Source organism: Arachis hypogaea, chromosome 16, assembly GCF_003086295.3.
Source record: "Arachis hypogaea cultivar Tifrunner chromosome 16, arahy.Tifrunner.gnm2.J5K5, whole genome shotgun sequence".
Taxonomy (NCBI): domain Eukaryota; kingdom Viridiplantae; phylum Streptophyta; class Magnoliopsida; order Fabales; family Fabaceae; genus Arachis; species Arachis hypogaea.
In genome coordinates this window covers 11,652,021-11,670,692 of record NC_092051.1, presented here as the reverse complement: position 1 = coordinate 11,670,692, position 18,672 = coordinate 11,652,021, and the positions used below count along the sequence as shown (strand labels likewise).

General features: G+C 38.1%; 1 protein-coding gene across 1 annotated transcript; it reads left to right on the top strand.

Annotated features, from left to right (window-relative positions):
• The first annotated feature begins 11,469 nt into the window (after positions 1 to 11,469).
• On the top strand, positions 11,470 to 12,263 carry LOC112756645 (uncharacterized). Its single transcript, XM_025805267.1, has 2 exons — positions 11,470 to 11,876; positions 11,975 to 12,263. The coding sequence occupies exons 1-2, from the start codon at positions 11,470 to 11,472 to the stop codon at positions 12,261 to 12,263; spliced, it is 696 nt and encodes a 231-aa protein (XP_025661052.1).
• The last annotated feature ends 6,409 nt before the right edge of the window (positions 12,264 to 18,672 follow it).

Genomic DNA, 18,672 nt, shown 5'->3' with positions numbered 1-18,672 from the left:
AATCTTTCTAATTCTTTCTTCTTTTTATTTAAATGTTATGGTCCTTTTACTCCTTTGTCAAATTTTACATCTCACTCTCCTAACGCTTGATTTTGAGTAATACTTTTTTAAGATGTATCTGGAATTTTTACAAATACAAATTTTTTATTTTATTTTTCATAAATTAAAAAAAGATTATGCACTATTGCACTTGTATTTATAATTTTCAAAAAATAAAAAATTTAAAAAACATTTAAAGTATAATTTTTTAAAAATAATTTGTGTTTATTAAAATTAAAAAGTCTAATATAATTTTATAAATTAATTAATTTTATATTTAATTCTTATATTTATGTATAATATAGTATTTTTAAAGTTTAAAAATTATTTTATCAAACACAATTATTTTTTTTCAAAAATATTAGAAACTTTTTATATTTTAAAAAGCTGAATTTTACCATTCAAATTCTTTAAAATTAGAAGCTTGAAATTTAAAATTAAATTATTTTTTTCAAATAAATTATTGTATTACCATTTATTATCATTTACTATTTTATTGGTAATATTTTAATAGTAGTTAAAATTGTAAATATATTAGGGTGTGTATGAGTGCAATGCACAAAAAATCAAATATTTGTTGTATTTATACCTGAAAAGTTTTAAAAATAAATATTTTACGTACATATTTAACTTGTATAAAATAAATTTATATTTTTTGTCATTTATACAATTGCTAAACAATAGTATAAATTAAAAAATTCACAAAATATTTAAATTAAAAAAAAGTATAGTATAATAAATAAATATCTCAGTGTTTATAAGAATATATATATATATATATATATATATATATATATATATATATATATATATATTTTATAAACAACTAATACTTCATGTCACGGTAAATTTTAGAATGTTAGATTTAATGGTATTTGTATAGTTTTCTAGAGTGTTTGAGAATGCTTTAGATGATTCCGGAATGTTCTAGAATGTCTTAGAAGGTCCCAGATTTAGAAGACTCTATAAGGTCATAGAGTAATCTAAAAGAGTATGGATGTATATAGAAGTATGAGAAGTAGTATGGAATAATCTAGAAATATATAGAAAGTTGTGATAGGATAGATATTTGTAATGAAAGTTCTGGATGATTAATCTGGACTGTTAATTAGATTTAATCATAACCATCCATTAAGGAGGTGGATGACTATAAATAGGACGTGAGAGTTAGAGTTGGTGTGTGAGTCATGTGTGAGTCATTTGTAATAAACACTTGAGTAATAAAGTGTTCTTTGCACCAAAACTTCTTTTCTCTTGTGTTCTCTTGTATTCTTAGCTTTCTTGTTAAATACTGAGGGTTAGGCTGACTTGGTCTTAACTCAAGAGGTTGAGTAAGTCCAAGTGCCGCACGGTAGCGTTGGAGTGTGTCTAAGGCTGTGACAATTTGGCATTAGAGAAAGGTTCGAGAGGGAGCACAAGTGGTTTGTGGGTATGGCTTCTAGTGTAACCATTGAGCATGTTGAGTCTCAAAGGGGAAGGGATACTATTCCTTCTCAATGGGGAAGCAAGAAGGTGCGCTATTCAAGTGAGCCTAAATGTAAGAACTCTAACTTTTTAGAATAAAGAGTTTCTATGTTGGAGAATGTTCTATCCTCTATGGATGAGCGCTTCCAAAGGATAGAACATGACAAGGAGACTCTCGAGACTCACGTGTTAGGAGAACTAGATGCTTTCAAAGAAAGCATGCTCCAAATCTAAGAGAAGCTTGAGAATTCCTTGAAACTATTTGAGGAAGTTCGAGTTTGGTTCGAGGAAGTAAAATCTCGACCAACCATTATTAGGGAGACGACAAAGATTGATCTCCCAATGCCAAAGGAGTTCAAGGGCGTGAGAGATGTTCGAGAGGTGGAGAACTTCCTATGGCAAATGGAGAGGTACTTTTTGAAGGAGAAGGGGTGGTCGAAGAAGCAATCAAGGTACACACTGCAGCTCTCTACCTTTCTGATAATGCTACTTTGTGGTGGAGGAGAAAATGCGTAGATATGAAAAAGGATACTTACAACATATCCACATGGAAAGATTTCAAAAGAGAGTTAAAAAGACAATTCTTCCCTGAGAATGTGGTCTATGAAGTAAGAAAAAAGTTGAGGGAGTTGAAGCACAAGAGTACAATTAGCGACTATGTAAAGGAGTTCACAACTCTTATGCTTCAAATCCCCAACTTATCATCAGAGGATGCATTGTTCTTCTTCATTGAAGGACTCCAACCTTGGGCAAAGCAAGAACTACAAAGAATGAATGTTAAGGATGTCGATGAGGCCATCGTGGTAGCCGAATCACTCACTGAGTATCATAGGGGAGACTCTAAACCCAAGTCTTCCTCCAAACCTAGTTCTACTAAAGGTGGGGGAGACAAGTGGAAGAGTTTCTCAACCAAGAAAGAAGGAAAATACTCTTCAAAGAAAGAGTACGAGAAAAAGAAGAAGACTTTTATGCCAAAAGGAGAATGCTTCGTGTGCAAGGGACCACACTAAATGAAGGATTGTCCCGAGTTAGGGACTCTGGCATCTATCGCCGAGGAACGAGAGGCCCAAACTCAAGTAAATATGTGTGTTGGATCTATCCAACTCATGAATGCTGTGAAAGGCAAAGAGGCAAAAACCGCAGAAAAGAAAGGTTTGATATATGTAAAAGTCTTTATCAATGAAAAACCCGGCTATGATCGACACTGGTGCTACATACAACTTCATCACACCTAATGAAGCAAAAAGGCTTGGGTTGAAGATCACCGAAAAGAATGGCTGGTTCAAACCCGTGAATACCAAGGGTGAACCCCTTAAGGGAATAGCAAAAAGGGTTGAGATGACTATTGGTTCTTGGAAGGGTCTTGTGGATTTCTCAGTAGTACCGTACCCATGGACGATTTCAAAATAGTCATCGGGCTTGATTTGCAAAGGAAGGCAAATATAATACCTATGTCATACTATGACCATAGTTGTAAAAACCGGACTGGACCGACCGGTTCGACCGGAAAATTGGTGAACCAGACCCCTAATTGGTCCGGTTGAGTGATATGATCGGATAAGGAAGAGAACCGTTGAGAATCGGGTTGAACCGGCCAGTTTTGATGAAAACTGGAAAACCGACAGTTTCTGGTTAACCGACCGGTTCGGAAGCTCTTTTTTTTTATTCATTTTCCAAAACGACGTCGTTTTGGTTTATAAAAAAAAAAAAAGAAAAGTCTCGTCGTATACGCACGGTACCCCCCAAACCCCACTCCCAGGCCTAGCTTCCACTTTCCACTTTTCCCCCCAACCCTAATCCCTTAACGGCTAACCCTCTCCGCCACCACCTCACCTCACTCTGTCACAGTGTCACTCACCCAGCCACTGCCGCCAGCCGCCCGCCGTCGTCTTCTTCGTCTCACTGCCGGTCTGAACTCCGAAGTCTGAAGGAACTAAGGAAGTAGGAACAGGACAGACCCGCAGATGTCTCTCATTGCCGTCACCGTTGCCGCACCGTCGCCCTCGCCGTTGCTGTGCCGTCGACCTCGCCGTTGCCTCGCTCTTCTGCTCTGTCAAACAGGTTAGCTCCAGTTCTCCTCTGTAGTCTGTTCTGCACTTCTTGCTGTTACAGTGTTATGACTTATGAATAATGTTGTTCTGCACTTCTCCTCTGTTCTCCAACAACCTTAAACTGCACTTCTCCTATGTTATTCTATTATGTGTTGAAACTTAAAATTTATGGGATGAATATGCTTGTTGAAAGCTTGAATCTATGAAATATGAATTATGTTGTTTTGTTGATTTGTTCTGTGTTGAATATGCTTGTTGAAAACGTGAAAATTTGTTGTTTTGTTGATTTGTTCTGGGATGAATATGCTTGTTGACTAATGCTTGAAACCGAGGTGTTGAATATGCTTGTTGAATATGAATAATGTAAATCTAATGTTGTTCTGTTATAAATATGCATGTGCTGTGAATATTTAAGATTGCTGTGAATAATGTAATTATTTAAGATTGCTGTGAATTTAACTATTTAAGCCTTTAAAGTTGCTGTCTTGTTGAATAGGGAATAGGAATTAGGGAATTTAGGATTGCTATTGTTTTATACTTTTGCAACTTGCCGACTTCGAAATCACTCTTTGGATTTAGTTTATGAATTGTTATCCTTATTGTGTTTAATTAAGATACTAATGTACTAGTACTAACTAATTTCATGTTTATCTTTATATCAATTATATTTAGACTTTGAAACTTGGTTGTTTTTAAAATGTTGGTGAATAACTAAAGATATGTATTTTGAATTTATTAAGTTTATGACTATTTTTAGTATTTTATATTTTTTATTTACGTAAAACCGATTTTACCAGTTCAACCAGCGGTTTATCAGTTGAACCAATAAACCAGTGGACCAGTAACCTGACCGGTTCGATCACCGGTTCGATTTTTACAACTATGACTACGACATAGTATGTGTCATGGAGAAAGGATCTCCATGCATAGTCCCTACAGTCTCTAAAGCTAGAGGACCACCAATGCTCTCTGTGATGCAACTCAAGAAAGGGTTCAAGAAGGGAGAGACTACATATTTGGCTCTATTACAAGAGGAGTCAACATCTGAAAGAGAAGACGTTCCTCCCAAAATTAAGGATGTCCTTGAAAAAAATAAGAATATGATGCCTCTCAAGTTGTCAAAACAACTACCACCTGAGAGAAAGATGGACCACAAGATTGAATTTGAGTCAGGAGTAAAGTTGCCTGCCTCAGGACCTAATAGGATGGCACTGCCAAAACTTGAGGAGTTGAAGAAGTAACTCAAAGATTTGCTAGATGCTGGGTTCATCCGTCCATCAAAGGCACCTTATGGCACACCAGTCTTGTTCCAAAAGAAGCATGATGTTTCGCTGAGACTATGCATCGACTATCGAGCACTTAACAAGGTAACCATCAAGAACAAATATCCTATTCCTTTGATAGCCAATTTGTTTAATCAACTTGGTAGAGCCAAGTGGTTCTCAAAGCTGGATTTGAGGTTATCACCAAGTGAGGATTGTCGATGGTGATGATCCTAAGACTACGTGTGTCATGAGGTATGGATCGTATGAGTGATTGGTGATGCCTTTTGGCTTGACTAATGCTGCTGCAACCTTCTGTACCTTGATGAATGAGATCTTTCGACCTTACCTTGATCGGTTTGTAGTGGTCTACTTGGATGATATTGTTGTCTATAGCAATACTTTGGAGGAACATATAGAATACTTACGAACCGTGTTTAAGATCTTGCGAGAGAATAACCTATATGTGAATAAGGAAAAGTATTTCTTTGCAAGGGACGAAGTCCATTTCTTATGACACATCATTAAAGATAGAACTATTTGCATGGATCAAGGAAAGGTGGAGGCTATCAAAGAATGAGAGCTGCCAAATAAGATATTTGAATTGAGGTCATTCCTTGGGTTGGCTAATTACTATCGGAGGTTTATCAAGGGATACTCCGCCAAGACTGCACCATTAACTAATCTTCTCAAGAAAAATCACTCCTGGGAATGGTCAAAGGAGTGTCAAAAGACCTTCGATGAGTTGAAGGATGCTATCACAGAAAGACCAGTACTGGCACTGCCAGACTACTCAAAGGTATTTGAAGTCCACACGGATGCTTCTGACTACACTATTTGAGGGGTTCTGATTCAAGAAGGATATGCTATTGCCTTTGAGAGTCGCAAGTTGAATGATACAGAGAGGCGATACATTGTCCAAGAGAAGGAGATGACCGCGGTAGTGCATTGTCTGAGAACTTGGCGTCACTACTTGCTTAGTTCACACTTCATCGTCAAGATAGACAATGTAGCTACAAGCTACTTCCAAACTCAGAAGAAGTTAAGCCTCAAACAAGTTAGGTGGCAAGATTTCTTAGTTGAGTTTGATTTTGAATTTGAATACAAGTCAGGCAAGACTAATGTGGTAGCAGATGCGCTGAGCCGTAAGACTGAGTTGCCAGCCATTTCTATGGTCGAAGGAGATATTGTGCATATTATCAAAGAAGGGTTGCATCATGATCTATTAGCCAAGAAGTTGGTGGATTTGGTTAGAGAAGGTAAGACCAAAAGATTTTGACTCGAAGACGACCTTCTCTATACTAAAGGAAAAAGACTATACATCCCTAAATGGAAAAATCTAAGAATAAAATTAGTAAGAGAATGCCACGACACCAAGTGGGCTGGTCACTAAGGTCAGCGAAGGACCTTGGCACTTATTGAATCTTCTTATTATTGGCCTCAAATGAGAGATGAAGTGGAGAGCTATGTGAAGACTTGTCTTGTGTGCCAACAAGATAAGGTTGAAAATAAGACACCAAGTGGGTTGTTGGAACATCTGCATCCATCATAGCGACCGTGGAAAAGTGTCTTTCTAGATTTCATCTCTACCTTACCAAAGTCCGAGGGGTTTGGATCTATTCTTAGGGTAGTGGATCGAATTTCGAAGTATGCTACCTTTATACCTGCCCCTACGGACTGCACTGCAGAGGAAGTAGCACGACTATTCTTCAAGAATGTGGTGAAGTATTGGAGATTACCTAAGAGCATCATTTTTGATCGAGATCCACGCTTCACAAGACGACTATGGACAGAGCTGTTCAAACTCCTTACGTCAGAGCTTCATTTTTCAACAAGCTTCCATCCTCAAATCGATGGGCAGACTGAGAGAGTGAATGCCTTACTCGAGTGTTACTTGAGGCATTTTGTAAGCGCTAATCAGAAGGATTGGACAAAACTTCTAGACATTGCTCAGTTCTCATACAATCTGCAAAGGAGTGAGTCTACAAGGAAGAGTCCGTTCGAGATTGTGATTGGATAACAGCCGTTTACACCTCACTCTCTTTCTTTCTCTTACTCAGGGAAGAGCCCTGGAGCTTATCATATGATTAAGTCATGCGAAGAACAAGCAAATGTCACTCGTTCTTACCTCGATAAAGCTGCAAAGGGGATGAAGAAATGAGTAGATAAGAAGAGGAGGCATGCAAGCTACCAAGTGGGAGACAAGGTAATGATTAAACTTCTTCCACAACAATTCAAAGTCTTTCGCAAAGTTCATAAGGGCTTAATCCGCAAATACGAAGGGCCATTTGAGATCATTGGACGTGATGGGGAGGTTGCTTACAAAGTACAACTTCCTCCCTCTATGAAGATCCACCCAGTCTTCCATATGAGTATGTTTAAACCATATCATGGAGACAAAGACGAACCGAGCAGAGGTAATTCGAGACGTGCTTCGAGTAAGTCCGAGTGCCGGCACGGTAGTGTTGGAGTGTGTCCAAGGCCGTGACATTCAGTTTATAATATGTGTCCTTCACACTCTTAGACCATATCCATAAAGAAATTTTTAAAAAATAAAAAATATAAATAAAAGGTTCAAATAATATTTCATTAAATGTATATATTAAACTAAGATAATATATGTAACACCATATCACCCTAAGCTTTACCTTTAGCCATAAAGCAAAGGATAATAAAGTGTTACGACCGTTCTAAAACCCATACAATAATATATATATATATATATATATATATATAGAAAAAAGTAATAATACTAAAAGCTTGATGAATGAATGAAAGCTCAAAATCGCATAAAGTGGAATTACAAACACAAAATGTTCACACATGATAACTAAAACGCGTAGGCACGACAAGAACAGAACATAATATATACAACCTTCCATAAAGCTCCATGTGAAATTACAAATGTAAAACGTTCACACATGATAACTTAAACGCGTAGGCACGACAAGAACAGAACATAATATATACAACCTTGCATAAAGCTCCAAGATACAAGGTAGTAGCTAATAGATAAACAAGTTGTGTGTGTGTGTGTGTGTGTGTGCATTATCTGAAAGGGGAACTAGCCGCAGCCCGCAAAGTTTAGGCTGACTAGTCAAAAGATACAACAGAATTTTATAAAAGGCTTACTTCCTATCTCTCTAAGTTTAACGCAAAAGCCTCTAAAACAACAAAATATACAAAAAATCAAAAGTGAGAGAAATCTACAACTAAATAAATAAAAGACTAAAATGTGATCCATCATCCGCTCTGTCACCATCTGCAAATTCACCGAGGTGGATTGCGACTTGCATCTGAAAACAACAACAACGTATGATATGAGAACCGGAGGTTCTCAGTATGGTAACAGTGCCCAATAAATAAGATATAAGGTTATGGGAAGCCAAAGACAATTCTAGAACTTCACATCGATATAATGATATTCAAGCTTAACGAAATGTATGAATTAAACCATAAACAGGGTAATCTAACTTAAGGGATATCTAACTAAACTAGTCACTGCTGTCCCACAGCCTTCACCAACCTATCCTCCATGCGATTCCATTGCCACCGCCTACCAAATCTCCTCAATTCCAACAGAAAACACAGGTAATGCAAACAAGTAAAGTACAAGTGATATACATATACAGCAAGTAAATCAAATAGTAAGTAGACATGTGATTCATTTAGGCATAACAAAAGTTAAGAAAAACAAACAAGTACATAGAAGATTCATATGATGAATGTCTATCCTATTAACTCGTGATATCACTTGCCGGTTCAACTGCCAACCCGACACATCCTTTCGGATGTAGCGTTTTTGTCACGCCCAGGAATATAGTGCCCTACTCACTTTTTCTTGGCGCTTCCTGGTGTATAATGTCTAGCCCACTTATTTCTGCGCCCCGTGGATATAGTGTCCGACACACTCTTTCAGGTTATAATGCTCGAGTTTACTCTTGCGGCAGAGAAGGTTATGTGAGTGGGAGACTACCACAGCCCTCACATCTAAACATAGGCGGGAGATTGCCACGGTCCCTACGCCGATGCCGTACCTCGACAAACAGGATTTACCACCGTCCTTGCCTGAGGCGCATAGCGACTTTCCAAACCAATGTATTTTATGTGAGTAGGAGACTGCCACAGCCCCTATGCCGACTTACCAAATTTCAGCATATCAGTAATATATAATCCTTGTCAACATTCTGGTCCCAAACTCATCATAACCATCATCAATTCTCAATTTCATATTCTCATTCCGTTATCAACTCATCATCAATGTACTACTCCACAACTCAACTCTCACTAATTTCATCCACCCGTCTTAAAAAACCAAAGTATCATCAAACCCCGATTTGCCTAGCATAAATCGGAGAAAATTCTATTCAACTATGTGTTTGTTTGGGCGCCATTATTTTGATAAAAAAGATCTTTTTTATTTTTTAGTGTGTTTGACAAATTTCTAATAGTAAAAGTAAAAGCACTAAAAAAATTAAAAAAAATATATTTTTTGAGAAGTTGTAATTTATATCTTTTTTTTAAAAGATCTTTTTTCCTTAAAAAAATATGTTTTTCATGTAATAAATAAACAAAAAAGTACTTTTATATTGTTACACCCAAACATAATTGATAGATAAAAGATATTTTTGCATGAGATACCCAAACATAAAATTACTTTTACTTTTCCATAAGATCTTTAAAAAAAGATAACTAAAAAAAAGATTTTTTCTTAGAAACTCAGCCAAACGAACTCTATATCATAAGCTTTGGTCATTTCTAATTTAATCGCCACTTTTACTTCTAAGCTCTACCATTTTGTTGTAAAATAATGCTGTACTCGTGAGAAATAAGAATATTGTGAGAAATTAATCTATCCTTTATCAAAGTACTCTGGTTGAAACTTACTAGTTTATTCTTTGTACTTTGAAGCCTATGAATAAGGACTTTAGATATAAACTTTTTAAACAACTGAAAAAAGATTAATAGGCTCCACCTAAGTCATAGAATTCACATCCAGAATATTCGAAATGAGGTAGATATGGATGTGATTAAAACATTTGAGGATTCTCCCACCTTAAAAAAGCTATATAGAGCTTAGAACACATTCCTACTATATAAGTTCTAATAGTATTGAAAAAATTTTACGATCATTGTATCATTTTTTAGGATACATTGTGGGTGCATACTAAAAATGAGGCTCTTTTTTTTCATTATGGATTTGTCATTGGTGTTGTCTAATGAAATGGATGCATGACCAATATTTCCACTGCTATGGAACTTATTCAAAACGTAGGTAACGTTTAGCATTGTTTTTATTTATTTTATTTTATTTTATTGAGAGAAAAAGACAAACGCAGCATGCGTTTTGTTTTTTCAAAACTTTTTAAATTTTTTTTAAATTTCCTTTAAAGCCAATCGTAAGCTACGTTTTGATGTGGTTTGTGTCAGCTTTTTCCATAAACGCAGGTTGTGTTTTATGGGCTGTCAGCCTTTTTTGTTGAGAAACTAAAAACGCATGTTGCGTTTTGTTTAAAAAAATATGTTTTAAACACGAGTCTGGCCTATAAATACGAAGCAACACTCTCATTCAGCTTGCCTTACTCCATTTCTACTCATTGTATTCTTTTTTCTTACACATATGTTGTAGTTCTGAATTTTTTTGGCAGTCAGGTGTGTCAAAAAATCGGATTAGGTGAGGTTGCAGTTATGAAAAATATTGCAAATTTGCGAGTATATTATAACGGTGAGGTTATACCAAACACACATGAGAGAGTAACTTTTGTTTGTGAATGTCTGTTGTTATTTGCTATTCCATGTACCATGAGTTTTGTAGAGTTGCAAAATGGACTTTGTAATAACATTCAAAGCCACATTTCGAAAAGGGTGAGTAACATTTTATACAGGAATCCTGTACAAGTATTTGGTGGGTTGATACAGTTTCAAATGATGCCCATCACTGACGATGCCAGTATGCAGCATATGTTATGTATTTATCAACAAACCCGATTTCATGTGCCGATGATAGAGTTGTACGTTGAGTTCGAACAGCAGTCAGAGTTGGGCGCGGTCGGGGAGGAGGTCAATGTTGATGAGCTCGAGGATATAGATTGGGAAGAAGATAATAATGACAGTGAAGAGGAATTCGAAGCAAACTATGAAGTCGATGACGAAAATGATGACGGAGACTTGGCAAGCAATCTGGCGGTGCAAAATTAAGCAAATACGATTGTAAGCCAGCACCCGTTTGGTGTTCCGTCTTTTATGCGGACATTAGATCTTGAAGCCATGCATGCCCCGGAATTTCCTGAGTATGCAAATACGGATATGTTATGATTATTAACTCAAGTTTTCTATAGTGCTTATTTTATTTTCCTTGTCTGACTGATGGTGGTGCGCATGTCGTAGGTGAAGGCAACGCTGCGGCGGAAGATGGCGAGTTTAGGGTCGAAATGAAATTTGGTTCGAGAGAGTCAGTGATATCTGCAATCAAAAGCTACACCATCTCTAGAAGAGTTGATTACACTGTGTATGAGTCTGAGCCACAGACATTCTATGCGAAATGCAAGGGGTATGGTGCAGGGTGCGACTGGCTTATCCGAGCTAGCTTGATTCGAAAAAAAGTTTGTTGGGAGATCAGGAGATACAATGGCAAGCACACGTGCACCGTGGGCATGATTTCACAAGATCATGCCAAGTTGGACTCGAACACAATTGCAGATGCCATTAGGCCGTTGGTCGAAGCAGACCCCTCGATAAAGGTGAAGTCTGTTATTGCAGAAGTCCAAGGCAGGTTCAACTACGCTGTGAGTTACCGGAAGGCTTGGTTGGCAAAGCAGAAAGCTGTCGCAAAAGTTTTCGGTGATTGGGAAGTTTCTTACCAGACTCTTCCAGTATGGTTGAAAGCAATGACAGTGAAGATGCCAAGGTCTCGTGTTCAAATTAAAACACTCCCCGTTTACCGTGAGAGTGAGGAGATTCAGGGTGTAAGAGTTCTGCACCGCGTTTTTTGGAGCTTCTATCCGTGTATTGTAGCATTCAGACACTGCAAGCCACTAGTGCAGGTTGATGGCACGCACCTGTACTGAAAATATAAAGGTGCACTTCTGGTAGCGGTTGCACAAGATGGGAATCAAAACATTGTGCCTATTGCATTTGCGATTGTCGATGGCGAGACAGCAGACGCATGGTTGTTTTTCCTAACCGATTTGTGGAGATATGTTGTACCATTGATGGTGTGGGTATTATTTCTAACCGCCATACCTCCATCGACACTGCAATAGCTCGCAGTAACGGTGCATGGTCACCACCAAGGGCGTGGCACATGTACTGCATTAGGCACATCGGGTCCAACTTCTTAAGGAGGTTCAAGGCTCCATATTTGCATAAACTTGTGGTGAACACAGGTATTTCAACTCGCTGTTATGGTTCTATTCATAGTAAATTTGTGGCATCTGCTTATGATTAAATGGTCTGTTCTACAAGCTATTCTAGGACGGAGCAAGAGTACAACAAAAACTACCAAAGGCTTAAAGAGCGGGGTGAGGCATATACTCAATGGTGCGATGAGATTGGTGTTGAGAGATGGGTGTTGGCATTTGATGGTGGTCATCATTGGGGACATATGACGACAAACTTGGTAGAGTGCATAAATTCTGTCCTGAAGGGTGCACGCAACCTTTCTGTGACTGCCCTTGTCCGGTCAACTTTCTATCGACTGAATGAGTTGTTTACTCGGAAGAGTACCGAGGCTCATGAGCGTCTCCGCAACGGATTCACATATTCACAATTTACAAGGAAGAGAGTTGAAGAAAGCTTCCAATGTGCAGAAAACATTGTGGTCAACCGGTTCGACAGGCGCAACGAGATGTTTGAGGTTCGCGAAATGCAAGATGGTACCATTTACACTGTTAACCTTGCGCAACGACACTGCGACTGTGGCCATTTCTAGGTCGAGCGACTCCCATGTCGCCACGTTCTTGCATGTTGCGCCAACCAGCGTCTTGATTGGCAGGTGTACGTGCACGACGTGTACAAGATGTCTGAAATTTGCAAGGTGTACATAGGCGAGTTTGTTCCTCTGGGTGACCCATCTACATGGGATAGATATGAAGGAGCAAAGGTGATTGCCAACTGGACATTGAGGCGCGCGACGAAAGGAAGACCAAAGTCAACCCACTACTTAAATGAGATGGATTCGCGGGATATGCGTGGTCCTCGCAAGTGCACTATATGTGGACGCGAGGGACATAGCCGCAGCCGATGTCTTCAGCGCGCAGGTCCAAGCTCCGCTGGAGGTCATTAGTTATTAAGCTTTTCAATGTAACTTTGTTATGACGTACTTCACAATTATATGTTACTTTTTATGTAACCTCGTCATTTATTTTAACTTAGTTAACAATTTATAATAAATGGAGTATTTAACTTTGTTATGTATCTTTTTAATAAATAAACATTTCGTTCCAAAAGTGAAACATGATAATCTTAAACAGAGTTATATGAGAACAAGGTTAAATATGTCATAATAATAATACTGAACAGAATCATCTAAATACTCGGTACGACACTGAATACAAATCTGAATACAACATAGAATACAAGATCAACTACAACAGACTACTTCCTCGGTGCCTTCTTCGAATACAAGGATGGGGTGTATTTGTCCGGAGGCGCAGTCTGTGTCCGTAAGTTATATGAATGACCCTGAGACACACCGACATCCAACCCACTGCTTGCACCGAAATCTGTCATGCTCGCACCACCGGTGTCATACAAACTGGAACCACTTATCCCTGAACCACTCGCTCCACCAAGGTCATACCAGTGCTGCAAGTCGTATCCCAAATCCCCCTCTTCCTGCTACGGATACTCATTCAAATCAAACAACTGAGATCGTGGTGGTGCGGAAAGATCGGACGAATCTACATGACCCATCGACTGATCAAAGTCGAAGTCACTGGCATGACCTGAAGTGGCGCGACGACCCGCAGACTGCTGAGATGTAGCAGGCCCTTCCTGTGGTACCGTCGGAAATAGATAATCTAAATCTCTCAAGACCTGAGAGAAGCTGATAGTGTTAGATCCACCCAACGGACTAAAGTGACCGGCGGCTGGAATTACCAGAGGTGGTATGTAGGGCTCAGGTGCCTGACTTAGCTGTGGTTTCGGTATATATGGTGCCTGAGTTGGTTGTGGTTCTGGTATATATGGTGCCTGCTGCTGATATGTAGGCTACTGCTGGGCATATACCGGGACTGATAGTGGTGCTAATAAGCCGGAACCTGATTAACAACTAATTACAATTAATAGTAATTACTGATAAATAATTAAATTCATAATCCTAAACATTAATAATAATACAACTGGTAATTAATAAACATACCTGAAACTGCTGCTCATGAGGTGGGACTTGAGGCTGATGGCCAGCTGGTTCTTCCTGTTGCTATTGTGGTTCATCGGCGCCGACCTCTTCACCTGGAACTCTATCTGACAGTCGCAGGTGAACTCCATATTGTTGTGTGTACCACTCGTAGTACACTGGGAGAGGATGAAAGTCAACAATCTCTTCGCCTATCTGCAACGCGTTATAGCGGTCAGAGCTCCACCTGTTAACCCATTGACTGTAAATCTGTCCCCAATCATGGTTTTGTGCTCCTGTCAACCGCTTGCAATGATCACGACCAAGGTCGAATGCAAGGCCTGGTGGAAGCTGTTGCATCCCGAACTATCATCTAACTCGGTCTGCTGGGTGCCATTCTATGCACTCGAATGACACTAGTGGCGACTGGGTGGAGCAGATAACCAAATGGGTGTCGAGGACATCAGGAACCCCCACTCCCATATACGGCCGCCATATGAACTGCACATTAGTTACGAAGAGGCCGATTAGAAAAATTATTCTTCTGAATAAAAATATTGGATATTACTGGTTACAACTTACATCGTCAGATGTCAAGTCCCATGTCGTCGAGTCCTCGCCTAAAATGCGCAATAGGCCTCCGTATATATCTTGTATGTCAGTGCCAATGACTCTACCTAACAAAAAACATAATAATAGAATAACAAATTAATAATAATAATAAAAATAATTACAATAATAATAATAATAACTAATAAAAATAATAGTAGTAGTAGTAACAACAACAACAACAACAACAATAACAATAAAAATCAATACCGTCGCGCAAGTGGAATACCAACATCGCCGAGCTGATCGCGGGGTATAAGTGCCAGGAGCGGCATACGCTCCCACGCTCAAACAAAAAACAGTGTCAGTGGGCCATCCATCTCTTTACATTTGTATCATGATGCACGACACAACGATCTGTACAGGTGTGCCAGACTGGCTGCCCCCCAACTGTACGATGAGATAAGGTGGAAATCCCGAAGTAGCGGTAGAAACTTCGAGTTCAATGAAGTGGTCGACTTATCCGTAAACACAATTGTTCCGAGCACGCAGAAAATGTGCGCCCGGATGTATCGCTCAACCGACTCCTGAGTATCACACAGCTCGCTATCTCTGCACCGCCGGACCCATGCAATATTAAGCTTTCCCAACACGTGATCTTGCGGACCGGGCTCCTGACCAAAACACGCAATGCAGTTCTCCACCAAAAACTGGTGACTGCTGTCTGATCTACCCGTAACGGCCTCCCCATTAATCGGGAGACCAAGAATATAGGCCACATCTTCCAACGTCACCGTGACTTCACCGACCGGAAGATGAAATGTGTGAGTCTCCGGCCGTCAGCGTTCCACCAACTTACTCAGTAGTGCAGAATGACCTCTCATTTTGCCTACTCGCGAAACGTGTTAAAACCCAATAAACTCTAGTGCCGCTGCAGCTACCTCGTTAAAAGTATCGGACGGATCAAATTTTCTAGACAACAAATTCCTGTTAGCCTGCAAAAAAAATGATAATTATTAAATTCTAAATAATATTGGTTAATAATAATAATAATAATAATAATATCAAAACGGCAACTAAACAATATTTATTTACCATTTATTATCACAACATAATAATAAATATTATACAGTTCTATAATAATAATAATAATAATAATAATAATAATAATAATAATAATAAAAAAACGGTAACTAAACGATATTATTACCATTATTATCTTAAAAAATAATAATAAATTATAAAAAAATAATAAATAAATAATTCATTATTCATTATTCAAAAATAATAATAATAATAATAATAATAATAATAATAATAATAATAATAATAATAATAATAATAATAATAATAAACGGTAACTAAATAATATTATTACTATTATTATCTTAAAAAATAATTATAAAATATTATAAAAATATTTATTTATTTTTTATTATTAAAAATTAATTATAAATATTATATAATATTTTATAATAATAATAATAATAATAATAATAATAATAATAATAATAAGAAGAAGAAGAAGAAGAAGAATAAAAATAATAATAATAACAATAACGGTAACTAAAAATAATTAAATATTATTTATTTTTCATTACAAAATCATAACGATAAACATTATTCTTATTAAACAGTATTATTTTTTTATTAACAAAAAATATTAATAATTTATTATTATTATCCTACACAGTCTTTTATTATTATACTTCTCATACTAACAATTTTTTTGCATCAGACTTAAACATCATAATACTGGCTAATAATAATAATAATAGTATTATTAATATTAATAACGAAAAATAATAATTATATTGTTTGTTAAAAGATAAATAAACAAAATCTAAATAAATATATTTATTTATCATAAAATAAAATAAAAAAAATTTACCTATTGAGGATGATCCAAGTACTTAATAATGTGATCTTCAGGTTTAGTAAAATTTTGAACTATTTTTTATTTAATAACCAAATGAAGCTATGCTTTTCACTCTTCTTCTTCCTCCCACAACCTTCCTTACACAACAACACTCTTCACTCTTCAGTAACTCTCTCACATAACACTTACTCTTCAGTAACTCTCCCCTCTGAGTTTTGTATTTTAAACACCCCCGCAACAGCCTTCTCCAACACGTGGCGCGCATGCAGCTAGGAACGCTGCAAAACACAATCAACGTTTGGCTGTGCAGGGCTAACAAACGCAACCTACGTTTTGCTTAGCCCTATGTTGGTCAACACTGCCCCTCTTAGCATGCAGGCCACGTTTCGCACCATGGTTTCGTTGCCCAGTCCAATTGCAGCCTGTTGCAGGTCCACAGATTTTTATTTTTTATTGCCACTGCAAAACGTTACCTGCATTTTGCAGGTCTCTGAATAACCCAGGTCCACATTGATGGAAAACTCATCATGCATCCATATTCAAAGTTATCGCCATCATTCTCTCCATAACCAAATTAATTTCTGTAAAAATGACTTTCTTAACTTTTTTTATAGATACTAATTTTAAAAGTCATCGATTTATGTTAGTTGTAACATTAAACTCAAAGTTTGTAAAAATTGGAGTCGGATCACCATGGCATGTAGACAAGAATTATTTATTGAAGAGTAAACTACCATTTCTACTCATAAAAGTTGAAAACGCTGATATATCTATCCATAAAAAACAAAATTACCATTTGTATCCATAAAAAATGGTTTTTACAAGCAAAATTATCCAAACCCTAAAAAATTAAATAAAATTCCTAAACCACCTTTCTCTCCACCACTACAACTATCATCTCCTCATCCTCCTCCTCTCTCTCTCTCTCAATGTTCCGCTAGGGCAAGTCTTGCAGGCTTCGATGGTGCAACCAGCTCTCCCCACCCGTGGAGCATCGGGCCTTCACCCCCGAAGAGGACGATACCATAATCAGAGCTCACACTCGGTTCGGCAACAAGTGGGCCACCATAGCCCGACTCCTTTCCGACAAAACTGACAATGCCATTAAGAACCACCGGAACTCCACCCTCAAACGCAAGTGCGCCTCCATAGGCCCCATCGACGATCCTCACTTCGCGCAGCCACTCAAACGCTCCGTCAGCACCAGCGCCGCCGTACCCGTGTCAACGGTGGTGGTGAGGTACTCGTTGCCGACGGTGATGGCGACGATGGAGGTGGCGGGCCGTGGCCCAACTCATCCATGCCCTTCACCACTTTGAGTTTCCTGTTTTTTATTTTTTTCTCGCTCCTTTTCATAACTCAATCTTCAACCTCCTTAGGCAAAGACCTGAACTTTAGCTTCAGCTCCTGTTGCATAACAAAAGCATCAACTATAGTGTTGCTGTTATTGCTTATATTAGTAGTAGTAGTAGTAGCGGCAGTTTCAATTGGAAACCCTAATCTCCTGAGATCGTCGATTCTAATATTGGAGTTGGGAATTGTGGTTAGGGTTTGGGATACACCAGGAGGAGGGATAAACGGATTTTGAGTCAACTCGAAGAGATTTTGCAGGTAAGAGAGAGTGTGGTGGCAAGGAATCTGAAGATGGTTCTGTTGTTGTTGATGATGGTGAAGCCTTTTTTCTGGGTTGAGAATTCAAAGAAGCAGAAGAGAGAGAGAAAAGTAAAGCACAGAAGGAAAGCGAAAGAAAGAGAAAGAGGAAGGAGTTGGCAGAGTTGATGAATTATGGCGGCGGCGACGAGCTCAAAAAATGGAAGGAGAGAGAGAGGATGGGTTAGTGGTGGTGGTGGCAGTGGTGGTGGAGAAAAGATGAGAACATTGAGAGAGAGAGGAGAGGGGGGAAGGAGAGGAGATGATAATGGTAGTGGTAGAGAGAAGGGTAGTTTAGGAATTTTATTTAATTTTTTAGGGTTTGGATAATTTTGCTTGTAAAAACCATTTTTTATGGGTACAAATGGTAATTTCTATTTTCTATGGGTAAATATGTCAGCGTTTTCAACTTTTATGGGTAGAAATGGTAGTTTACTCTTT

What these genes read in the sequence shown, in the direction of transcription:
- LOC112756645 (XM_025805267.1), top strand. Translation starts at nt 11,470, where the DNA reads ATGATTTCACAAGATCATGCCAAGTTGGACTCGAACACAATTGCAGAT. An exon ending in CAGGTTGATGGCACGCACCT is followed by an intron (nt 11,877 to 11,974) that starts GTACTGAAAATA and finishes ATGGCGAGACAG; the next exon opens with CAGACGCATGGTTGTTTTTC.